The following is a 26,138-nucleotide window of genomic DNA, read 5'->3' on the forward strand; positions in this document are numbered from 1 at the left end:
GTGTCTAATAAAAATAATAATAAACATTTTTTTTATTTCTTTATTCGTCTATTCTATGTTCCTGCCTTAACAATATGGTTGTCATATTTTGTAATCCTATCAAAATTAATAATAAAGCATTTTTACAATTATTCTATATCAATCAATATACAACACACTTAAAATGAAAAATATTGATTACATAGCCAAAATTTGTTCTCTGCGATTCTTGATTTTAAATTTTTGTCTCGTTCTAATGTATACGTTTCGCGAACAAACGCTATTTTTTAGAATATATCGATTAATTGAACCACTTATGAACAAATATTGGTCAGAAAGACTTGAGTTATTTGTTAAAATAACGTGATAATTTGTCATAGAAATGATGCATCTCTATCTATACTATATTCGCCGGACAGAGTTAGTAAAGTGGTCTGCAATTTTACTGAAGAAAATAAAAAGACCGTTCAATTTGACATAGACATTAAACGATATACCGCTGCTTTAGATACATGACGCGCGGTGCAATCGTTTCGGTCGTACTATAGTCAACAATTGTAATAAAATAAGACACGTTTATACACGAACCTTTTTGTAAAGAAAACTCAAATAACAAATTTATTTTAAATATAATTAAAAATATCCTTATTACTCGTTTTATTGCTTTTTCTGGGATTCTTACATTAATAAGAATTTATTTACAAAATTCTCGGCTTCACGAGCACGTAATGATTGAATAATAGTTATTGCTGTACTGCTTATCGGTAAAAATATCCAATGAATTATTTTTCTTAGATTTTTTAAATTTGAATTAATTCTGATTCTCTAAGGTTAAGTTCTCTAAATTTCAACTCTATCGCGCATTTATCACTTTCAACTATACATATGTTGACAATTATAGAATTGTCAACGTCATAATATATCACGACATGTGTAGCCAAACGACTTATATGCGCAATACATGTCGTGACCGGATCACATTGACGAAACTAATTTGAAGATATCACTGTATTGAAAATAGTGATATCACCAGACGTTATGTAAGAAATGGGATAACTAGAATCGCCAGTACTATTTTTGACTGTCGGTTATGTTTTTACGCCCTAAAAGCTGCATTACTTTTTTATACAATTTAAAAAGCCGAGTGTTTTATTGTCAATAAAGTATTCTCTTAACTTTTAAAATATCTGACATCTAATGGTGTGAACTCAATAAAAATAGACCTAGTATTATAGTTTTTATTCATAAGTTTGATATCAACAATGAAATGTGATTTCGATTGAACCGCCAAGGAATTGCAAATAAAATATAATGTTATAAATATTTTAGTTTATTCATTTTTGACAGAATGTAATTGCATAAATCATACAGAAAAATAAATATCTTTGAACAATTGGAACGGTACAGAAATTTAGATAATATTACATAACTAACATAAGATTTGTTTTTAATTTTATTAATGTTTATAAACAACACCTGAATAACTGAATTATAAAACAATATTTGTGTGACATACATACCAATAATAGTATAATATAATAAACAACAAATACTGACAATATCATAATATACAAAATATAGTTATTTTTAACAATTAATATGAAGATAGCATATGCATAAAACGAACATAGCCAAAAGTCAATTTGATATAACTTTCAGATTCTTAGACTTTTAAATCATAAAATTAGTTGCAAAATATTGTGATATAATAATTATATTATTTGCAGTGTGACTTCAGGGCTGTCACTAAACACGTCATAAAAACTAAAAATGGTTTTAACAACTTACAAAAGATATAAGTGAAACCATTAAGTAACACTAAACCCTACAAATCTTTATTAAAAATGTTAATTTGCTTGTAGCACAAATATACTTTCTCCCTTGACTCATCACAGACCAAGTGTAAAATCCATCAGAATTCCAACGTTTATTACTGAGCCATCATATCCTCAAGGCGCGCACAACACCCTCCGGTGACTTAGAAGCATTTAAATATAATAGCGTCTATACTAACTTCTTTTGACGGGGAAGTGGCGAAAAGAAAATGCAATAAATGTTAGTGTTCTAATGGTTTAAGCTCTTTGATTTGCTTTATAAGGTAAGCCTTTTCGTCATTGAACTGTTCATCTTCAGAACGGTCCGTATGAAATTTGGTGAGGAAATCTACTAACTTGTCTTGATTTCGTAACAGAATATCCAAAATGGGTTTTGGTTTGTTGGGGTTTGCTACAAATACCTGAAATTGAAAAAGTGCATTAATTTTTTTTCAGAACTTATAAAGCAAATAATAAAATTTGTTGTATAGATTATATTTGTTATACTAGATACACTATTACCCTAAGAAGTACAATATGTCATTTAGTTCCTAGTATACTCTACAGAAGATACTGCAGCAATACATTTTTATTTTGTCATTTGATGATAGAGTATTTCTCTGTTAGTTGAGCATAATTTATGCCAAACAAGACTTTAAGATAAAAAAAAACAAACGATCCTACTGTCATTATCATAAAAGTCATCAGTACCTTAAAAACGTGAAAGGCCTCAAACTGTATATTACGTGATTTTTCTTTAAGCATGTTCATCATAAGCTTCAGGTTGTCTGGATTAGTGATATAGCGTGTCATTATAGAAAAGTTGTGTCGGTCCAGGAGCAACTCCCCTAGTAACTTAAGACTCTGCCGTCGAGTTACATAATTTTCAGAATTTAACAATCGTTGATAATGACTAAACACTTTATCATAGTTGGCTTCTAAGAATTCAGCACATAACATCTTATGTCTTGTTAACAATTCCTGCAAATGTAAGAAACATTACGTAAACATTTTCTGTATAAAAGCTATTTGTAATTTTGGAGGATGAATAGAGAAACTAGTGGTATTCTTACAATTATTATGAGCAGTAATTTTAATTGTCCTTTAACAATGAAAAAAAGCTGAGTTTTATGTAATCTCTATTATTCATAAACAAATGACAAACTGCTTTTATGGTTGGACAGGAAACAATTATCCTTCTATAGAGTAAATTAGTATTCTCATGTATTAAATATTTTATGATGCGATTGAATAGAAATGTTTTTGAGAGTTTATTGGCATTTATAAACAAGATATTAAGGGATTATGCCACTACTGTCTATTCACCATTCTTTTTCCTCAATGACTTGCTTGAAAATAAATGGCTTCTAATGTGTGATATTGTGAGAAATAAATATTTTTTGTCTATGTGGATCTTTTAATTATAAACAATGTATCATTAAAATTAGATAAGTCAAGTCCCAAATTCTTGGCTTTTTTTTGGGTATGAATTAAGCATTAATACTTATTACTAATATCATAAGAATATTTAATAATAAAATGTAAGCACACCTAAGATCATGTAACAAGGCAGAGTAATAGACATGTTGGGTTCTTCATATATTTTTTAATCAAAATAGCTTACCTTAAAAGTAGAAAAGGCATCAGAGGCAATATCAAAAGTGGAAACTTCTACATAACGGAAGAAATTGTAAAAGTCATCTGAATACAACATTATCTTTGCAAGTGCTTCATATCTTGCACATTCTCGCAACATTGTTCCACAATTTGATGCAATCTCCTGATGTTCATACCTTGCCCAACAATAAATAATACATAATTAATATAACTAATTAATTCAGAAACAAAAAACACCCTTCAAAGCGTTTCAAATGCAGACATTTTTGTTTTTTTCTCTATTATATTTATCCATGATTTATTAGATCCAATAAATTTATTTCTCACACTCATATCATTTTTTTTTTATTTTATTGCAAAAAATTTTTTTTTTTCTTTGGAAGTTAAGTTATTATCATATTAGTACATTTAAAATAAATCAATTTCAAAGAAATATCCCCAGTAATGATCAAACCAATTTATTATAGATGATTACTTAAAAAAATGTGTAAATATAAAAATATATTGGTTTGTATTTAATGTATCATAGTACATGTTCTTCAGCAGTAAAAGAATTTTTTATTATTTGATAAATATATAAAAAAATGTGTTCATTGTTACTTTTAAAAAGATAATTATGCTTTCTTTCTGAGAAATTATGTGTGTATTAAACAATGTGAAATCCAGTAATAACTGGTTAGAAAAACAAATATGTCACAATGTGTATTTATCAATAGTGTAATAATTATTTACCCAGACATCAAGGTGAACAAGATTTCTGGCTTAGTACATATGTACTCCACAGTTGGTGAACGAGTCCCTATTTGACGTCTCAAAACATTGTTGAAAACTTGAGCTACATCTTTCTTCCCTTCAAAGTCAATTCGATTCAAATTCTTAAAAAAAAATAATATACCATATTAAAATTACATACATTGCAGTGCATTAATTAAATATCAAATATACAATTATAGGTTAAAATGTACTTGTATTAATAGTAGAAGAAGATTGGTGTTATAAAGCTCCTGTGCTAGCTGAGCCACTATAATATCAGTCTGTGGCTCCGCGTCAGATGTCCCATACAGCATATTTTTAATTAACACCTGTGAAACATCATTTTATCACGTAATTGTATTATCATTCCAACTAATCAAATCACACACAAAAAGATGAAAACATAATCTCTTACCAAATTTTTGCTAACATCTTCCTGTGCTTTTTCTGCTTTTTTATCTCCTCTCTCTAAAGCTGTAACCGCATCTTTTAATGATCTCACGAGCTCCGCAGGACTCTTTTGAGATTTACCAAAAAGAGGCATAATGTCACAATAATTTTCACCGACTATTCGAAAACTCTGTATACATAAGATTGGACCTGAAATTTGAAATATGCAACAATAACATAAACATACAATGAAGAGATCCTATCACTATGTACTTGATATTCAAGAGAATGCAAGGGAAATAAAAATAAAATTACACTACGACGTCTGATCCTGATAACCTTTACAGTTGTTCCCGAGCAGAAAGGATAGTTTATATTGTATTTTATTTACTTTAATATACACTAATTATACTAAACCTCACTCAATTTAAGATAATAAAAATTTAGATACTCTAGCAAGATAGACCACAGCCAGACGAAACGAACAGCTGTGATGTCAATATTAACTTGCCATTATAGTAATAAAATTATGACAAAAATTTAACTTTTGGAGGTACAATTTTATAATTAATTATATTGTTAAAATTTTCTTACAGGATAACGTATTTTTCCTTATTATATCTTAAATAACATAAAAATTCTTGAAAACTGTTGATATTTATTAAAGATCCCAAGAACAGCATGCCATTATATAGTACATTTGTTAAAGTTTATTATTACAATTATTTAATTACGAAATATTAAAATTACTAAAAAGTTTTAACTATAATTTTAATGAATATTAAAATTGTGCTGATTTATGATGAAAGATATGGTCTCATTGCATATTATTTAGGCGAGGATACAAATCTTACAGGTTGAACAAGGGTTGTTATCACTTACCACTAACAAATATGAACATAAAAAGGTTTTTACTACTTACTGCAATTTTGTAATGCTACATAGTATAAAAGGTCACAGCGGCTCCAGAGGCAACAGTGGTGTACGGAGGTAGCACTCTACAAGACTACCCATCTCAGATCACCACTGTATTTCTTCGAGATCACTAGAGACATCAAGTCTGCTTGTATTTCTCGAAAAGTGGAGTTGGCTGCAGTAAAGCTGACTCCAATGCAAATTGAACGCAATGCCGTTTGTTTGCAGAAAAAGACCACAAATATAAAATCACAAGAAGATATGACGGGATAAAGCAAACTGTAAACGGCAAGTAACGGTAGATGCCTGCAATATTAAGAAGAAATACACTATGGTGACTCTTAATTAATACCTAGAATATTATTATTAGTATTAAATACTCAAATATTTGTGAGTTAACTAAGTGAATTATACCAAAATTATTTGTCATATTGTGATTGAACTTTAAAATACTTACGTGCAGTGAAAATCTGATTTAAAATCTTCGAAGCTAAGCCGTAAAATAAAAAAAAATAGGCACTGACATTTAAATAATACTAAAGTGAACGTGTCGTTGATGTCAAGCTAATTTTTAGATTTAGGTTATATATTGGAAATATTTGTGTCTAAGTTAAGATTTATAAGGAATCATGGCTGAAGTTCCCAGTGAAAAATTATCTAAGAAGTGAGTATTAAGTGCCATCTAAAATGTTCACCTCGAAGATATTAAAGATTTTTGCTGGTAACCGGACACTAAGAAACACATATGCAATTAATCGATTTGCAAATTTATCAACTGCAATAAGCAAACGGTTTGTTATTTCACTTCGTAAATGTAAAGAGATAATGAGACTTACGTGTTTACTTTTACCTGTTGTTGCAGTGAGTTGAAACGGCGAATGAAAGCTGAGCAAAAGTTAAAAGAAAAGGCTGAGAAAGCTGCACAGCAGCCAGCTCAAACTGCAGAAAAGAAATTAGCCAAAGCAGAAGAGGAAATAAGTCCTAATGAATATTATAAACTGCGAACGACGGCTATTGCTGCACTTAAAAGCGGTGCCAAAGAAGAGCATCCATATCCCCATAAATTTACTGTTACGATATCCTTAGAAGAATTCATTGAGAAATATAACAACTTGGATAGTGGAGAAGTATTGGAGAATATCACATTGTCTGTTGCAGGCAGAATTCATTCTATTCGTGAATCTGGAGCAAAGTTAATCTTTTATGATTTGAGGGCTGAAGGTGTAAAAATTCAAGTATGTTAAGAACATAAAATAAGTATGATATAAATAGAAATCAAAAACCCACCTACATTTGATATTTTAGTGTATTTTCCACTACAACTTAATGCAATTATCTATGTAATATTTATTTGTAAACTATTTCATTACCTGATCTAAGTTATTGTTCTAGGTAATGGCCAATGCTAAATTGTATGAATCAGAGGAAAAGTTTGTCAGTGACACAGAAAAGCTGAGAAGAGGTGATATCATTGGCTGTGTGGGTCACCCAGGAAAAACAAAAAAAGGAGAGCTTTCTATTATACCCAAAACTGTTAAACTGTTGTCTCCATGCCTGCATATGTTACCACACTTACATTTTGGTCTGAAAGATAAAGAAACTAGATTTAGGAAGAGATATTTAGATCTTATTTTAAATGACAAGGTTAATTAACATATTTATTTAATAAATTACTGTATTTATCATAAATTTTAAACATTCAAGAAAGATTTTTTCTTTGAATCTGTAATGAGGTCATTTAGCTTAAAACCTTATATGTGGTGCCTCAAGTATTAAGTTTCAACATCAAAATAATTTAATTCTATAAGGCATTTGCACTATTGAATCATCAAATATTTTAAAGCAAGTAACTACTGGGTCGGAATGCTGATTTGCTGAAATGAGCCAAAAAGAAACTCGACAGTGGTTTCTTTTACCTCACTTGCTACATAATTGATGGAGGAAAAACAAATTTTCTTATAAAAATGTAAAATCCTTTGTACAACATATAATTGGTTCTTATGCTCTTTATCTTTTAAAAAAGGAAAACAGTTGTCTGTTAAAAAAACATATTTTTACAGGTAAGGCAAACTTTCTACACAAGAGCGAAGATAATTTCTTATATTAGACGTTTTTTGGATGGCCTAGGATTTTTGGAAATTGAAACCCCTATGATGAATATGATACCAGGAGGTGCAACAGCTAAGCCATTTGTTACACATCACAATGAGCTGAATATGGATCTTTATATGAGAATAGCTCCAGAACTTTATCACAAAATGTTGGTTGTTGGTGGTTTAGACCGTGTGTATGAAATAGGTCGGCAGTTCCGAAATGAGGGCATTGATCTAACACATAACCCTGAATTCACAACTTGTGAATTCTACATGGCCTACGCTGATTACAATGACCTCATTAGTATCACGGAGACTATGATTTCTGGAATGGTGAAAAACATACATGGTACTTATAAGGTAACTATATTTTGACTACATTTATAATAATGTAAACAATATTACATCTTATTTTTTAAACTATTTTATAAAACTTTATTTCATATATCCAGGTTAAATATCATCCTGATGGACCAGAAGGTGAAGAAGTGGAAATAGATTTTACACCCCCCTTTGCACGAGTACCCATGATTGCCACCTTGGAGAAACTTTTAAATGTAAAACTGCCACCTGCTAATGAATTAGATACGCCTGAAGCAAATGCGCTGCTTAGTAACTTATGTATAAAACACGAGGTGGGTAATTATTTCGAAAATGAAAGAAAAGATATATATTTTTTAAACCTCAGTCTATTTGTTTTTTAAGTTCCTAGTAAATGTTCACTTTTAAAATTTATTTATTTGGATGTGTTTGAAGTAAAAAATTATGATTTTTATGTTTAGTGCTTGTTATAATGTAAAGTTAAAGATGTGTTTACTTGTATACATATACACCTATCCCTATCTATAAATAAGTTTTTTTTGTTTTTATCGCACTCTATTAAATGGTACTGTGATTGAACACGTGTGCTGTTTACACATTTCACGGGGAATCCCGAGCTTATGTGCTGATTTACTGCACACGCACACTGTCTGTATTTCTTCGCATTAAAAAAAATTAAAGTTTTATCTACGGAAAATTGTATATAAATTAAAGTTTCAAAGTTTTAAAAAGATTTAATTTTCCGTATTCGTAAATTAGAATTCAGTGCATAATTTAGATTATTATAAATAAAAAAAAGTGTTTCCGTAATATATTAAATATTTTGACTTGTCAATGCATTTTATTGTTATTTCTGTGTATACTTTAAAATATTGAAAAAAATCATAACTGTTAAATAGCAAAATTATGTATTTTCTGCAAGATTTTCGATTTACACGGTTTTGACTTTAAATTTTTAATTTTCGATTTACACGTTTTTCTCAGGAACGTGTCTACCGTGTTAATCGGGGGATAGGTGTACACTTATTGGTTAATAAATTTTTGTATGCAGGTCGAATGTCCAATGCCTAGAACAACAGCAAGACTACTTGACAAACTTGTTGGAGAATTTCTTGAAGAAAAGTGTATTAACCCAACATTTATATTAGACCATCCACAAATTATGAGTCCATTATCTAAATATCACAGGGAAGTTCCTGGTTTGACTGAGAGGTATACTATTTACTGATATACATGTATAATATTTAATTCAAAGAAGTGCATTAATTTTTTTAGGGACTTGTCTATTGACATTAGTTTATAGTTATTTTTGATTTTTCCCATTTGTTATATGATTCCAAATATACTAGTATATTTTGTTAGCAATAAAAATTCAGGTAATTATTTTCGTCCAGATAAATCTACAAAATTATGTCTGATTAGTAAGTCAAATCATCATACTTTTTGGCGGAAAATTTTTCTCTAACAATTTGATGATTAACTGCATTTTTATCATATATAAACTATAGTGATTAAGCTAAAAAATAAAAATACGGGAATTAATTTCCCATTCAGTTGTTTGAGATTATAGTTAGATTATAACATTCCAGATTTGAGCTGTTTGTGATGAAAAAAGAGATATGCAATGCATATACTGAATTGAATGATCCAGCTACTCAACGTGAGCGGTTTGAACAACAAGCCAAAGACCGCGCTGCTGGTGATGATGAAGCACCACCAACTGATGAAGCATTTTGCACTGCTCTTGAATATGGCTTACCACCAACTGCAGGCTGGGGAATTGGAATCGATCGGCTTACTATGTTCTTAACAGACTCAAACAATATAAAGGTTTGTTTATCAATGCTAGTTATTTATTAATATTTTCATTAATCACTTATGCAGTTATTATAAATATAAACTATATTGTAAATAACATTGCAGGAAGTTTTGCTGTTCCCTGCAATGAAACCAGATGATCCCAACAAGCATAACAATGATGATGAAAATGAGAGTTCTGGAGCTGCTGTGAATGGAAACCAATAATACAAAAATATTGTGTACTTTATAAATCTGAAAACAATCTTGTATTTTGCCTAAAAATAAATTATTGAGTTGAACAATTATAGAAATCTTTCCTTGTTCATTTTTTAGTGTAATAATTTTGCACACTTTTTGTTGATTAATGTAATAGGGCTTTTCATTAACCACCCTGTGTTGTGTAGTTTTGGTTATCTTCACTGTACAAATTAAAAAATCTTTAGTGATTACCAAGCACATCATCATTTCAATAGATGGACTTTGCGAAGCACAATGAACAATCTATGCTGTCAGCCTCTAGTGATTTGCTGCTACTAATTTTATGTCAACATTTCATATAATTAAAGACTTGCCAATGCTGCAAATCCTAATGTGAAATAAAACTAAGCCCTCTCCCAGTCATGCATATCACAAATGTATATGTATGCTAATGTAGATATCTTTTTGTGTGGAGCAAATCATTATGTAGTGAAATTGATAGCATCTTACTATTTATAACATTATAACTCGCAATAACAAATAGTTTGTTATAACTTAAAAGAATATTATTGCACAAATCTGAGGAATTTTTGATTTTCTGTTAGTGTTACAACTTAGTCCTGTGCCAATATACACAAATTGTATTAATTTATGCAAAGCAAAGCTTTGTTCATAATTTGTCAATCTCAATCAAACAATAGACAATATAATAGTCATCATCAGCTGTTTCTTCCTTTACTGGTTCCTGTACTGCTGTTTTATAGCTTATGCAGACACAAAGTGACTTTAACTGTATTTCTCAGACACCACTCTTTTGCCTTTCTATTTTAGGACAGCTAAAGAGAGACAGTTAACAAGTATTTAAACTAGCCAAGTTTAGTCTTTAAAAGCAGATATGGTAAAACAATTGATTATCATATTGGTGGCAATTATTAATCAGAAATTGTGAAAATTGTGCAATTGAACTATATTCAAAATCTAAATAATGGATATGCCTAATCTGTTAATTAAAAACCAAGAGAAACCTATTATTCCTACCTCCCATATTCTAAAAAAACCCTATACTTTTTACTGGACACTTTTGCAGCTGCCATATACTCCATAACCTCTGGGAAGTTTTAAGGTAAATTTCTAAAAAGCATGATGGTGGCCAGCAAAGTTCTAATAAAATGTAAAGTACTGACTCTATATCTGGGCAGACTCAGTGGCGTACCTAGAACTTTTGCCGCCCGGGGCGATTTCCAGTTTGCCGCCCTTTCTATTATATGTCAATCAAATAGTGGTTTTTGATTTAAAAATATTGATACATCACTTCAAAGTAATCATATAAACTTTTCAAAAGAAATGACATTTATAAACTGACATCAAATAATTTTAGTTAGGAAAAATTGCCGAACAAAGTCGTAAAGATCCTTTTACGAGTTCAACGAATTTTAATAATACAATTAAATAAAATTATTATCTTGTTCTTGAATTAGAATCCAAAATTTACACTAAAATGCATTTATATACAACGAGGAATAATATTCGAAATCATAAAGTTAATCATAATTTATATAAATCAAATATTTAATTAACTTTTAATAATCATTTATTATTCAAGAAAGAAAATAAATTTGAAATGAATAAGTTGCTTTTTACAACTATACTATAAGTAAATATAAAAAATGCCGCCCCAAGGTAAGTGCCGCCCGGTGCGGACCGCACCCACCGCCCCCCCCCTAGGTACGCCACTGGGCAGACTTCTAAACCACAACTAGTAGTTATAGACTCAGTGAAGAGACAGGCCATGCAGTTCTGGTGATTAAGATTAGCAATCCAAGGAGTTTACACAATACAAAGTCAAATAATGGTCACTCATCTCTTTCAGAGACATTCTTCATATGAGAAAAAGCATTTTGTTCCGATCCAAGTGCAAAAAGGACTAATTTAGTAACATCATTTGCTTGCATCAAACTTTTTCTGGCCTTATATAATGTGGTGGGCTCTGAGAAAGGCATATAGGCTAGCCTTTCACCAAAAAGGGCCAATATTGCCTAAAATCACAATCAGTCACAGTCAAGCTCTAGTCTATTATGAATTTGGGAAGCAAACCTTTAAAAAGATTTAAACATTTTAACCTTTAATTAAATATAAACTCAAAATTTATATGTGCATACATATTCTGGTAGAATTAAACCAGAAGTCACAATAATTGTTTAGAAACTTCATGTATATTCATTAGGTTTTGTTCATAACTAGAGGCCAATTAAGTACTTTACATGTGTTCATATTTTAAAAAAAATGTGCAGTTTTTACTTGATCAATCACTACAGCATTATTTTAATAAGTAATGCATAATATAAGAGCAACATATGTAATCAATGTACTTAAATTTTGTACTCATGAATAAACAGAGAAACAAAAAAAATCTGATTAATATCTGAAGTATAATAATAAAAAGGTATTTACAGAGGTAGTCTTAACTTAAACATAAATTAATTTTGTACGATTTCATTTTCTATATCTTGAGTTGAGTTATAATGTTCCCCTAAACTGTACATGTGTCTATGATAAGTAATCACTAAGGATGGACCCTCAAATTCTTCTCCTTGCTTTATTGATGCTGGCCCAGTTGCTTGGATTATTGTTATTGGACACTTCAAATAGTTAGATAAAGCTTGCACTTCTATTTGTCCACCCCACACTTTACTATTAACTATTTTGTTACAGTACTCTTCAAACTCACTGTCTGTAAGCATATTACAAGTCTCAGGGTGACTTAAAAATGGCATAAAATCTTGTTTATTTTCTCTGATAAACTTAGAGGTAAATTTCCTTAAATCTTCTACTGAAATTGGCCGTTTTCTTTTAAGTTGTAACTGATGTGAAACAGCTTTATATAAACAGTCGCCATCAGAAGGAACTGAATAAACCTTTAGTTTAAGTTCTTTTAATCTGTTACAGATTGCATTATTTTCTATATTTCTAGGTCCATTGATATTTTCTCTCTCCTGCAACTTTATTTCTTTTTCACGTTCCCTTTCTTGCTGTTCTTTTTTCACTCTTCGCTTTTGTGCTTTCGATAATTTAACTTTTGTCTCATCGTCATTATCACACAAATATTCTGTTTTTGTTTCAGTAAGATCTTTAGCGACAAATTCTATTTCTTTTTTTTGTCTGTTATCTAGTTCTGTTTCTAACCTAGCAATTTCTGCAGTTAGCTCTTTTTTCTTTGTTTTGTCGTTTTTAGCAGCCTTTTTTAAGGCCTGTATTTGCCCCTGTAACTCTTTCCTCTCTTTTCGATGTTTACTTTCAAGTGATTCTAATTCATTGTCATCTTCAATTTGGTTCTCCATTGCAAGCAATTGAAAATGATTCAAAACTACAAGCCCTTGTGTATTTGACGTAAAAACTCATAGATAACTTAAAATTGATTTCGTTCGTTTAGCCGGTATTCAATTAGCATATTTTGTTATTATCATAAATTCTGTTATATTTAATTCTAAATACTTGGTACGAACAGTAGAAAAGAGAGGTGATTTTTTTATAATTATAATTCACGAAAGATTTCGCACAAATACTAAAATAAGATAAATTGTATGCATACTGGTATAACTTAAACTACATAATTATCTTATTAATTCATTTCCCGACAAGAAACACACTTTCACGTATTATTAATTTAATTGTTGTTAAATTAGTAACATTCGAGAAAGCAATAAAACATTTAAATTGTACTTGGTCGATTTATGGCTCCATTAGCAATATAATCTGCATTGAAAAAATTTTGAATGAGACAACTCAACAGATAATAAACTTAAGTAAAACATGCTGTTTTCTATATATTTTTTATAATACATTTTGTTTATGTACTTAGTGTTTTAGTCTACATTACATAAAAAGTGAAAGATTTTTAACTTACTACACTGTGCACGGTAAATGAACATATTATTGACATTTCTAGAAATTAAATCAAAACCAATTTAATGAATATAGTTTGTATATTTGTGCAGAAAATTTTGGTTTTACAGAATTACGAAAGTGATAAATAGCATGAATCCGTGTTCCGATGCTGCTCCACAACATGACACTGAAGGTGATGGGCGATGGAACAGCATTGTAAGTTTTTTCCTGTATTTTATTGACAACCTTTTTTATCGACGTGGTTTTATTGGCATTGTAAGAATAATATTAATTTAATTCGTGTTATATGTGCAACGGACCATAAATCTAGTCACGTTCTATTTCAGTTACAAATATATATTTTTTAAATCTAACCATTTATTTTTAGCATAACAGATTCTTGTGTGATGCAAAGGGAAAAGAAGCTGATGTAGTCTTTATTGGCGATTCGATACTGCAAGCATTAGAACACACTGAAGTATGGAACCAATGGTTTGCTCCTCTACACTGCCTTAATTTTAGTATTCACAGAGATCAAACTCAAAATGTTTTGTGGCGCATCAAAAATGGTGAACTTGATCATGTTGATCCAAAGGTAAGTATACTCAGACATGTTACATTCAACAATATATAATTCATTTTCTAAATATTGTATTTGTAATAGGTTGTAGTGTTACATGTTGGAACAAATAATGTTGGAAATTCAGCTGATGAAATCTGTGAAGGTATTCTTGAAATAGTACAGACTATTAGAGAGAAACATCCAAATGCTTATATAGTTTTACCTGTAAGTATTATTATTTTGGAATAACATAAACACACTTTTAAAAAGTTTTCTATTTAAATGTATGGACTGTTCCAGAGTCTGCTCCCACGTGGCCAATATCCAAATTGCTTAAGAGAAAAGAATGATAAAATCAATCACCTTTTACGAGAAAAAGTTGTGAATATGAATAAAGTTGAAATGGTCTCCATTGATAAAGGTTTTATCCAAAGTGATGGCAGTATTAGTCATCATGACATGCATGACTATCTCATACCAACTAATACTGCTTGTCGTAAAGCATTTGAGCCTATCTATGACCTTCTCCAGCAAATATTATCAGAGGGTGAACCAGAAAAAGATTTAACTCCCTCGGAGTAAGAAAACATTGAAATTTACAGGTCTTATTTTGCAGAAGCTCATTGTGATGGTAATGTTGTACTTAGCTTTTTTACTTTAGGCTTAAGCATCTACTTATGATTATACCTTAACTTAAACATTCCAATTTACATTAAATTATTTGGCTGTGTTCCAATGATCTGTAACATGTTAAGCTATTAATTAAAAAGTAAAATTTGTAGATTTTTTTAATGGGTAAAATGATGGAGCTTTTAAGTTGATATTGTCCAAAAATTAATAGACACTGCTTTTTATTTTTTAGAAAAAAAAATTATTTAAAATTGTTTTTCAATGGATTTACTACTTGGTAACTGATTTAAAAATATATGTTACATTAACATAAGAATTACATGCAATTCATTTGGATCATATTTAAGTAGCATAATCTGAGATATTACAGTCACAGAGGTGCTAAAAGTATCTGTTAATGTTATAATGATAATGTAAGAGATAATAAGTATTTTTATAAATAATGCTCTCAATCTTTGTCAATGTTTCTTTCTCAGTAGTTTGAAACTTATACAATAAAAATATACAAAAGAATTCAAATTTTAACATTAATACAACAATGATCATTCAGTAAAAAATCAAATATATTTTATCAAAATAAGATATTGCCACATCCTGTTTGTTCATTTATTTTCTGTAATAGCTGCTGTATAATAGCAAAAATGGTCTTCAGATTTTCAAATATGCAAACTTGGGAAAGCTTTTAAAGTAATTTCCATCAAATTATTTTGCTTTCACTACTTTGAAATTTTTTTGGTCATAAGCTCCATCCGAAATTTATTTTAAGGAATACATTTCAGCATTTACTATGATTCTCAATTTGCTCATTATTGTTAGCGAAATGTGTTCCTATATGATACTATTTATTTTTTAATTATAAGGATTATGTTAAGGCCAAAATGGACGTATTATGCAGCTTTTTATTTGCAATTTTTGCACATCACATTAAAATTTGGTTTCGCCAAAGATTTTTTTGTAATTCAACCAAAGTTTTTATGTGGATTGCACTTACTTATTAATAGTATTATAAATATTTTTACTACTGAGTCAAAAATATTTTAATAAAAATAATTACATAATCCTCATAAAGTCAGTGTCATTTTATACACAAACATGTAATGTAATGCATTGTCAAAAATATATCTTATTTCGTAAGAAAAATATGTAGCCTGTACAATAAGGTTAGTTACAGAAAGTACCGAAGGAAGTACTCTTTTCTTCTTCAAGTTGCCAAATATTCGCTTGAATCTTGTATGTGATTATTTATTTGCATGAAAAAGCTTGTGAGTAAACAGTGCAATTGTTTCTTAAAAGTTGTTTCATTTTATATTATGAAGTATGTTATACTCATTTCCATCATCATCACCCGCCTGAATCACTATACTTCACAATCAACTGGTAATTGAATGCTGTTTATATGTTGGCATTAACAACTTTTTTGGATTGGACCCCAGGCTTAGGTATTAAGTTTGATATTTCACCAGAGTTAAAAACTGCCAAGCTCGTAGGTTTTTTAAGTAGATGCTCCATGAAATGCCTGTTTAACATAAAAGATATATAACAGTCCAAATGCAAACTGATTTTTTCCATTTATCACAATAAATATAAAGGTCGACGGAAGTCGCTGGATACGGCCAGCGCAATACCGATTAACATGACGATCTTTACGAGAGCCCTATGCCTTCCAATGTATGTCTATCGGCTTATGATGATAATTAATGATGATGTGATTTATTAGAGATCGGATTTATACTGCCTCGATACTAGGTTTCTCTATAATTTCAAATACCACCTATACTTTTGCGTAATCTTGGTCCGTTGCCGAAATATTCACACTTATCTGTCAGTGAAACATGGGTCAAAACTTTTACTGTTAATTCAAGGTCGTTACTAGTGGGGTAACGACCTTGTCAGTTTGCATCTTTCACGCCATAGGCGAGCACATGCAATCACACGTTTGATTGGACTTATGGATATTACTGTGATGTATGGTATACCATAAAATCTTTTTATTACGATATTATTGTTATATATAATTTGTTAGCAAACCAACATTTACAGAAAAAGAATTAGGGAAATACATTATCTATGTATTTTCAAATATTTGAAAAACATGACATGTCATAACGAAATCAAAATTTAATATTAAAAAGTTAAAAAAATAGGATTTCAAAAACGATCCTGTTGGAAATCTATTGGGAAGCTTATGTCCAGAATCAGACGTACTGCGGCTGTGAGATGATTATTATTAAGAGCGTATGCGACGCACCTTATTATAATTGATTGTTAGTTTGATTATATAAAACTTACATTTTTTTGTTATAAAATGGTTTGGTCGCAATTTGAATACAATTACTATTTGCTTTCACTCTCTTGAGTAAGAAATCAAATGCGATTTTATGACAGTCAAATATAGTATTACCGAAACTGCTGCATCGGACATAAGGTATTCGCGCGGCATCAAGGGAGGCGTATTCACCACTTTGTTCCCTTAATCCAGGATAAACTCGCGCTGGCGGGGCTCCTGTTCTTTTTTCGACCTCCACCTCGCCGCACTTAAGTTTTCTTTAGACCTGGATTACACTGCTGCCGAAGTGTCATTTGCAGATTCCGCGGGTGCAAGAGTGCAGGGCGTAGAGGCCGCTTAGCCTAAAACCTGTTTAAGTAACGAAGCTGGAGGGCTCTCTCTACGAAGCCTAGGCTGGAGCCGCTGCATACTACAATATCACCAGATTGACTTTCCCAAAGCACGGTACAGCGGTTTCGGAAGTGCTTTTGTCCTCAGTCATCTCATTTATGCATTTTAGTCATGGTTAACTAAATTTTTCTGTAATTTTTATAGCACATAAGTAGTATACATATATTCCGTATTGTACGTTTTCTTAATCCTCAAGGGTAGTACCGCTATAGCTGCGATTGTAAACAATAGTGGACTAAATGCATAGGATGTTTGTCAAATTTGCGAAGGTTTATTCCATAATTAAATTCAGTTATTTCTAATTTGTAAGAATTAGGAACTTCAAAAACGTTAGACAATAACGTTTTATGGTCTTCTATGATCACTCTTTGGGTTGTGCGCGGATTGATGAATAATCACAACGCATTCTTTCGAATTCTTAGTACAGAAGATACCGGTTTCCTTAATTCATCGCTTTAGCAAATCTGGAGAAAGACTCCCCTCATAAATCGCTTGGTCTTCGATAAGAGCTAATATAGACACATAAATTTTATAGTTTATGTACATTCATGATCATTTCTACCTGCTGCTGGACATAGATCTCTATCTTCTCTCCTTACATTTACAATAGGATCGGTTAAAAGTGATCTTTTTCTTCTGGCCATTTTACGGAGTTCGCCAGTTCATCTCGTAGGTGGACGTCTTACACTGCACTTGCCGATCCGTGGTCTTCATTACAAATTCTTAAGGCTCTTGTTCTAGTACCTATGTGGCCTGCTTAATTTCATGTTTCATATAAATTCTTGTCTAAATCCTTAGCCACTAGGTTATCACTACGTCGTACAAATCCAGTTAATAGGTTATAATAGATCCTGTGTAATCTAGGCACTTAAATGTCGCATTCAGATAATATTTACATCCGTTCTATGTTTACACATCAAAGCCTTACCCACACCCATTAAAACTACTGATTCTTAATTTAAAAAAGGTAGTACCATATTCAAAAATAAGTTTTGATTTGTGTATCAATAGGATCTTATAAGGAACTGGTAAGAATTTAATGTTTTATATATTACTAATAAATTCTAATTCTTAGAACTTCGCTATTATCATTTAGTGCTTTATAATGTAAGGGGTTCAAAGTATACACACATTTAATATATACATATATATTAATGTTTTTTTAAGTTTCGGGAATAAATCAAATACACAAGATAAACACGCCTTTATTATATAATAACAACGATTACGTTCTAGCGTTATAACTATTAGTAAAATCTATCTCATCTGTATTCATTAATAACGTTTTAGGGAGACATTGGAAATGTTAGTTTATTTTTTATTTTCTTTGTCATTTCTCAGAATATAAACTGAAGTTATACCGGTGGCTGGTAGTGTCTTAAGATTCTGTTTGCATATCACGGGCCAGCTAGGGCAACATAAGACGGACAAGGTGACACGATCTTAATAAGGTCGCCGGAAAACGCTGAATGCAGGCCGCTTCTATTGGAAATCTATTATGGAGGCAGGCAGTAGCGGTGAACGTCCAACGTCTGACATGGTGATTATGAATATAAACTGTTAAAAGAATGTAGCTACACGAGTTCCCCTTGAAGTCATTTAGACTGATTATGAACAAAGATTTGTGAGTGAGGACAGTATCGCCTCACTAATAAATGACGATAAAGATAGGCCTGCGTTTCTCAAATACTGCAAGGCCTTGCTGCTTCTTCTGGTCCTGCAAGTCCTTGAAGCAGCCCGTTTATTTGAAATAAAACGTTGTTTCTCTCGGCACGTGGTGGGGGACCGGGAACCGGAGTTGCCGGCAAGCTTCTTGAAAGTACCACACCCGTCTGAACAAATCGGTGTGGAGTTCTCCTACCCGGAGGTACGTGAGGAGGCTGCTCAACATGCCACCGTGGCTGCCGATCAGGTAATTTATATTGACGGCAGCCGCATAGAGGATAAAGTGAGTGCGGTGTTCTGTGTTATGCAGGGCGCCGTACAGAAGTTCAGTAAGAAACTCAAGTTGGGCGGCTTCTACACCGTGTACCAGGCAGAGCTGCTGGCTTTAGTGGAAGGAACGAGGTACGCGGCCAGCGGGTCAGCGCAGAAATGCGCGATACTTAGCGACTCGCGATCCGCCCTCCAGACTGTCGCAAGACCTGACACCCTCCATCCCCTAGCGTTAAGAGTGAAAGAAAATGTTAAGAAAGCGCGAAAGAAATGGAGGGATGTAAGTACCTCTTGGGTGAAAGCGCACGCAGGGGCGGAGGGAAATGTGAGGGCGGACCAGTTGGCCAAGAATGCGGCCCTGAAGAATAAATGTTAACCTGTATATGAAGGATGCCCCATCTCATTCGTCAAGCGACAGCTCAAACTGGAAACGCTTGACGAATGGAATTTGAGGTATGTGGAAGAAGCGACGGCTTCAGTAACGAGGATATTTTTCCCAAATGCCACGCAGGCCTATCGCGTGCTCCGCAAAGTCGTGGTGGACACGGTCTTGGTCCAGCTCTTCACGAGGCACCGGGGTTCTCTGAGTACCTTCACAGGTTCAAGCTCAAGGAGGACCCCTCGTGCTTCTGTAAACCGGGCGTGGACCAGACCGTGGCCGACCTTGTGGCCTACTGTCCCTCACAGTTAAAAATGCACAGTGCCCTTGAGACAGAAGTAAAAATAGGAGTGAATCTGGTGAGCATCGCTTTACTTATGGGCGACGACAATCTTCGCCTATCATTCATCTCGTTCGCTCGAAAGGGTGGCGAGCGAAACTATTAACAGAAATAAGATATAGATCAATAAAGTAAAAATGTAAACAAACTAGTCAAGAGAATAGTCAAGTTCTAATGAAAAATACATAGATAAAATGATATTGTAAACAAAAAGGGAAAAGCCAAAAATAAATGTAAAAATAGAAATAATAAAATAGAGAATAAAATTATGTACCCAACCACTTAAAAGTAGGAAGATGATGAATGTAGGGCAATGAAAGAAAAAAGTAATGGTAAGATAAATGAAAGATATTGTGACGGACAAAAAAAAAGAATAGAAGAAATTGAGGAGGATGAAAGAGTGTAAATAAAAAACAAAAATGAAAAACTTATTTGCTTAAAAAAGTCCCTAATCCCACATAAGTTAGGGGTACGAGAGGCTCCCAAAAACGGGGGCCATAGTTGATGAGGTGATCAAAAGAAACGGTACCGAAAAATAAGATAGGTCATGTAAGCATGTAAAAACAGGATGAAATGAAAATAATAGTAAATCAAGAAATGTAAACAAACTATGATGATAATAATAAAAATAAAGAGATAAATTTAAAATCTTGCTGTGAAAAAATTCAATAACGATAAAACAAAAAAATAAATAGCAAATTAAAAATATAAAGCCCTGACCATTAAAAAAAAACAACAATCAGAGAATATAGCGTGACGGATCTTTAACAGAAATGGGTAATATTTGTACTCGTCTAAAATATACTTGCAAAGCAGCAAATGTCGGTAACAGAAAATTATTTTTTTATATTTTTAATACAATTTACTAGTCTACTAATAGTTTTTTTATCATAACAAAAAATTTTTTTGCATGCCCTAAAGTCAATTTTGCCCAAGTTAGCTTTTGGCTTTAACAGCCCTGCGCTACAAAATATTATCGATAAATTTTCACTGCTGCTGTACGAAAAAATTGAGAATATTATTTATAAAATTACGAAGAAAAACAAAATTTCCGTGGTTATTCCAATTATTTTAAAATCCTCCAACAAACACTTGATAAATTCGCTAATTATTATTTTATGGATTAGTAAATGACTATGAGCGTGACTGTACCTTTTGTCACGTAATTACTGTTTCGTTACCTTTTTGTTACCTGTACCGCTCCACGCGCCAAAATGAGTTACCTATAGGTCGAGCATGACTTTTACTTGACCGTATACGCCTAGCATATTGTCATATATTCGTATCAAAGACCTTAATGATGGTCAATATTATTAATCCAGTATGTAGCTGACTTTAGAATGTAGGTGGTCAGTGAAGAAGTCCACTACTAAACAGTTTTAGATATTTCTTACTTTGGAGTTTCCCATGTTAACAAAACGAGATAAGTAAAGGAATATTAGTAGGGGTAGTACTAGACTGGTGGCCGGCATTTGAAATGTGGTGCGGTACGCGGGCCGAGCCGGTCTGACGATTGGCCCATTGACGTGTGACTGCTCCTTTTGTTCAAACCTCAGAAATGAGATCCGTAGACGAACTAATTTAACTTACAGCTCAGCGGACTGGTGTCAAGTTCAAGTGGCTGTAGACAGGCCACATAGCACACAAGAGGTGGTAGCTGGAGCTTAAGTTTTTGGAGTTGAGACTGGATGACCATCAGTTCTTTGGAATATGATGGATGTAAGCCACTTCTAACCCATTCTTTTGGAAATCTATAGGGGAGGGCTACATTCAGTAGTGTACATACTATAAATGAAATGATGACACTGGTGGTTAGAGAAAGCATTACCTAACATTCTCTGATTTGCTTTATTTGTACTTTGTTTCTCTTTGGCATGATAATTATAAATTAATCATTATGCAAACATCTATTATTAAAAATAGCATTCGTCCTACAAGAGCTTATTTTTTATAAGTTAATTACTTCAAATTGATACATTCATGTTTTTCTACATAATGAAACAACATTATATGATATCAATTAATATTTATTTAACAGTCTCTGGTAATAAAGTTTAAAGGCTAAAGTTGTGTTACCCCGCTGTAAGGATTTGTCAAATAAATTGAAATGTTTCTTTTGTAATTTGCTTAGGTATGACTCCACTGCAATTGCTGGTAAAAATATTTGATTGGCTACTTTTGGTACGTTAATTCGGCGTGCCTGAAAATACAGAGATAGTTTGATTAATATTTTATTTTCAAATACTGTTAAAAATGTTAACCTTGTTACAACTTCAAATAGTTTAAACTTGTGATAAATAAAGCCTTGTTCAGTTGGACAGTACTTTTCTAGGTACAATTTCTATTAAAACTACCATTTTGATCTAAATTAAAAATAGTCATGACAGTAATTTGGTGATCAAGATTTAAGGTTAATATGATTGGTGTTGTCGAAAGACACAATAGCTAGTTCCATAGTCATGTAGAACTTGGCAAGTGAATGTTTTTCTGCTCCCCCTTTATTATAACTATTCTTTATGTGCAAACATTATTTAACTGTAGTTTGATATACCTGGCAGGTGTTACTGTTATGTACAGTACTGTATAATGTAAGTCTCTTGAAGAGAAATGAATTATCTACTACTAGGATAGATAGTTTAAATTAGTGAAGACAGCAATACCAGTAAACAAAAGATGAAATGCAAAAGCAATTTATTGTTTAAGTAAACAGTGTGATGATTTGAGATATAGAATGCTAATTACACTACTCTACTATATTATTATTAATTAATAATATAGCAGTCTAAGGTGAAGTTGTCTAAGGATCTACAGGGCTTTACATTAAACCAGATGAAGCTATAAATGCCAACAGACAAATAGCATTCTTCAATGAAAAAAATATAGAAATGATTACCTTCTCTAAGTGACTATTTGCTCTACTGGCTACATCAAAGGTAACTTGTCTCATTTTCTCACTATCAACCTCTCTTAATACATCCTCCTGGCTTACATTGTACTTCATCAAGATGTCTAAAGGCAGTGCAACCATTTTGTGGTGATTAGAAACATGAATTGATCTAGAATTTTTATTAGAATTATTATAAAAAACTGCTGTTGACACATTTTATAAAAAAATATTTTAAACAAAATAAGGGCTGGTTGGCATCTAATAAAAGTATTTATAATAAAAGTATTGGTGGAATATACAAACACATATTGAGTGTACATAACATTTCCTTCTTAAAAGAGTGTTACTTTTGGGTAAATATTCTAATACCACATAAAGCTAAGAAATTCCTATTTCTGAAGTATAAAATATAATATTTGACATTATAAAAAACTCATTGAAGTTGGTAAAATTAAAATTGTCATAGTTTCCTCTATAACAACAATAGTTCAGTAGTTAATTTTTATGCAGTACTTGAGTCTTATTTATCTTTTAAATTTTAAAGATACTTAATTCTTAAATATGAATTGTTGTTCTTTGTACCTTAATGTATTAGCTAGTCCTTGTGATTTTCCTAAGTGAGAGGCTGCATGGTCAGCATGTATATCTTTAATTCCGGCGAGACTTAGTAACAAATGGAATATTGAAGAGACAGTCTCATCAACATATTTTTCTAAGTCTTCTAATGTTCTAAAGTACCTAGATTTTAATAAATTGCTTCTAGATAGTACAAGTTTTTCCAAGTGGCGCTTGGGTATATTGTAAGTTTTACAAACCTGGAATTAAAATAGTTAGATCTCATTGTTTTAGTGCTGTGACTAAAAATTAATTGATAAAGAAATGAAGATCTAACAAAAGTCGGAATGCATAATTCTAATTGGAAATAATCAATTTTTATATTACCTTAAATAATTCTTTAGCTACAGGATTGGCTGGAACATTACTAAGGCTCTGGTCTTTCTTATAAATAGTATTAAGTGTATCTAGCCAGAACTGTACTCTAAAAGCTGCCGTTTGCGGATCACTAGTTTGGTCCTGAACCCTCGCAACTTCAACATTAAATGCTCTTACTACTAGAGCAGGAGATCGTATCACTTTTGTCATAAGAAGCGTCGCCAAAAAATTCTCATAATCGTGCTGTCTATCTGTAAAAGAATACGAAGTACCAGGAAATTGCATAAAATTTCATTAAAAATGTTTCAACTGATTAACAAATATTATTAAAGTCATGAACGTTAATTTACCTAACAATATCCGCACAATAATTTAAGCCATTTTGACTAGAGAATCCATTACTACTATAATTTCTTGTTAAAAAAGGTGTGATTCTGATGAAACACTTATAATATTTAAACATTATTTGGTTTTAATTAAATAATTCACCGATTAATAAAGCACTCGCTGAACGATTTACATGACATAACAACCGTTCAGTTTGGTATTTGACAATATATGAATAAAGTTGCAAGGTACTTTAAAATTAAAAAAATAGACAGCTATTACGGGTGCTGTTTTTGTTACTAACGTATTCATTTAGATATAGATTCTTGAGGATGATCTTTCAGGAATCCTATGGAGAACGATCACCATTAATGCATTGCCAATTTCATGTGATTTTTAAGTCGTGTAAATGCTCTTTAGAGCATTTTTATATTATTCATGGTTGTTTCAAGACCATAAGAATGTTAAATCCAGGCTTTTTATATCCAATTGAGTTTAACACTAAAATGTTTCGCGGCAGACTAATCAAACATCTGACAATAGTTTTTTTACAATATGATGATCTAAGCAAAAATAAAATTCAATGTTTCTTCAAAATAATTGTTAAGAAAAGAAAGAGTAGAGTATAGAGTAAGAAAGAAAAAAATGCCAATTACTGCTTTTCAAATGATTTGTGAAATTGTTGGTTATTGATTATGATTTCATAATGACGTGCTTTAGCAGAGTAAGTTGTGCTTTCGTCTCGTAAACCGATTTTCCTGTTGTATGATTAAAAATAGAAAGAGTCTGACATTAGTTACGCAAATTTGTCTCAAAAAATTGTCATTAATTAAATAAGGAATATTTCTTTACGTACTTCTTTATAATACATATTTATAGTTAAAAGAAATATGTATATTTATACTTTATTTTCTTGATGCGATGGATAATGTATTCATAATTAATTATATTTTTTTTCTCCTTCCCTTATACAGCCAATAGACGCCCACTGCAAGGCAGAGGCCTCCCCCAAAGATCGCCACGATGACCGATCCTACGCTGCCCGCATCCAGCGACTTTCCGCGACTTTAACTATATCGAAAAAAATATTCTAAACGATTAAATACAACTTTTAAATTACATATACGTTTATCTAACTCTAATTTTAAATCTCTTATGTTAATCAGATTTAAGTATATTTTTTGTGGATTTTTTAAAACAGTTCTCTCTTAATGCTACCCAACTCTTACCTAATTTAGCAGATTACTTTAATTCACTGTTATAATATCATTCTTTATGTTGCGTTTCGTGAAAAATTATTGTTTTAAAAATGTTACTTAACTGGTTTATAATTTATGTATGTAGATACGTCATTATATTATAAGGAAATATTTTGTAAGTATAAAAATGAAGAGTCAAAATCGATCACATGACATGTTTATATTAAATCTCATTCACTTTCCATGTACACCGTCTTGGGTTTGCGTTTTTTCTATTTTTCTATTATAAATGCGATGAAGCTCGTCGTCGGAGGTCGAGGGTGGAGACCACTTTTGGATACATCTCTATTCGATAGAAGCATGTTTATAATACATCGCGTTTTATGTAGTTTATATTAATTACACATTTATAATGGGAATAATAATTAAAAGGAATAATTGAAAATGTTCTTTTTAATTAGGCAGGCGACCTTCACTTTTTAATTCATACCTTTCTGCTGAAGA

At 31.5% G+C, this 26,138-nt stretch overlaps 5 protein-coding genes across 8 annotated transcripts; 2 read left to right on the forward strand and 3 right to left on the reverse strand.

Annotated features, from left to right (window-relative positions):
* Positions 1-1,505: 1,505 nt before the first annotated feature.
* Mo25 (calcium binding protein Mo25) lies at positions 1,506-5,033 on the reverse strand. Of its 2 annotated transcripts, none has more exons than XM_068765152.1 (7): positions 4,869-5,033; positions 4,579-4,763; positions 4,376-4,492; positions 4,143-4,285; positions 3,418-3,586; positions 2,505-2,774; positions 1,506-2,215 (listed from the first exon to the last, which is right to left on the reverse strand). In XM_068765152.1, the coding sequence occupies exons 2-7, from the start codon at positions 4,705-4,707 to the stop codon at positions 2,036-2,038; spliced, it is 1,008 nt and encodes a 335-aa protein (XP_068621253.1). In that variant the 5' UTR covers positions 4,708-4,763; positions 4,869-5,033; the 3' UTR covers positions 1,506-2,035. The 2 variants fall into 2 exon arrangements, with proteins under 2 accessions (XP_068621253.1, XP_068621254.1); XM_068765153.1 differs by having other exon boundaries at positions 4,971-5,025.
* A 972-nt stretch (positions 5,034-6,005) lies between these two features.
* LysRS (Lysyl-tRNA synthetase) lies at positions 6,006-9,994 on the forward strand. Of its 2 annotated transcripts, none has more exons than XM_068764922.1 (8): positions 6,006-6,132; positions 6,331-6,703; positions 6,861-7,112; positions 7,529-7,921; positions 8,014-8,196; positions 8,934-9,094; positions 9,472-9,712; positions 9,806-9,993. In XM_068764922.1, the coding sequence occupies exons 1-8, from the start codon at positions 6,098-6,100 to the stop codon at positions 9,905-9,907; spliced, it is 1,740 nt and encodes a 579-aa protein (XP_068621023.1). In that variant the 5' UTR covers positions 6,006-6,097; the 3' UTR covers positions 9,908-9,993. The 2 variants fall into 2 exon arrangements, with proteins under 2 accessions (XP_068621023.1, XP_068621022.1); XM_068764921.1 differs by lacking the exon at positions 6,006-6,132 and adding an exon at positions 6,139-6,259 and having other exon boundaries at positions 9,806-9,994.
* A 2,296-nt stretch (positions 9,995-12,290) lies between these two features.
* Positions 12,291-13,306, reverse strand: LOC137922318 (deubiquitinase OTUD6B). Its single transcript, XM_068765298.1, has one exon. The coding sequence runs from the start codon at positions 13,216-13,218 to the stop codon at positions 12,358-12,360; it is 861 nt and encodes a 286-aa protein (XP_068621399.1). The 5' UTR covers positions 13,219-13,306; the 3' UTR covers positions 12,291-12,357.
* A 383-nt stretch (positions 13,307-13,689) lies between these two features.
* On the forward strand, positions 13,690-16,228 carry Paf-AHalpha (Platelet-activating factor acetylhydrolase alpha). 2 transcript variants are annotated; one of them, XM_068765241.1, is made up of 5 exons: positions 13,690-13,797; positions 13,876-13,981; positions 14,154-14,360; positions 14,430-14,552; positions 14,628-16,228. In XM_068765241.1, exons 2-5 carry the CDS (start codon positions 13,916-13,918, stop codon positions 14,907-14,909), a joined length of 678 nt encoding a protein of 225 aa, XP_068621342.1. In that variant the 5' UTR covers positions 13,690-13,797; positions 13,876-13,915; the 3' UTR covers positions 14,910-16,228. The 2 variants fall into 2 exon arrangements, with proteins under 2 accessions (XP_068621342.1, XP_068621343.1); XM_068765242.1 differs by having other exon boundaries at positions 13,894-13,981.
* Positions 16,229-22,308: 6,080 nt separating this feature from the next.
* sicily (NADH dehydrogenase (ubiquinone) complex I, assembly factor 6 homolog sicily) lies at positions 22,309-24,647 on the reverse strand. The gene is made up of 5 exons (XM_068765356.1): positions 24,459-24,647; positions 24,118-24,355; positions 23,758-23,990; positions 23,182-23,344; positions 22,309-22,488 (listed from the first exon to the last, which is right to left on the reverse strand). The coding sequence occupies exons 1-5, from the start codon at positions 24,569-24,571 to the stop codon at positions 22,309-22,311; spliced, it is 927 nt and encodes a 308-aa protein (XP_068621457.1). The 5' UTR covers positions 24,572-24,647.
* Between the last annotated feature and the right edge of the window lie 1,491 nt (positions 24,648-26,138).

Source organism: Battus philenor, unplaced genomic scaffold, assembly GCF_028537555.1.
Source record: "Battus philenor isolate CCGP_79_NKW_IND1 unplaced genomic scaffold, ilBatPhil1.0.hap1 SCAF_2, whole genome shotgun sequence".
NCBI lineage: Eukaryota > Metazoa > Arthropoda > Insecta > Lepidoptera > Papilionidae > Battus > Battus philenor.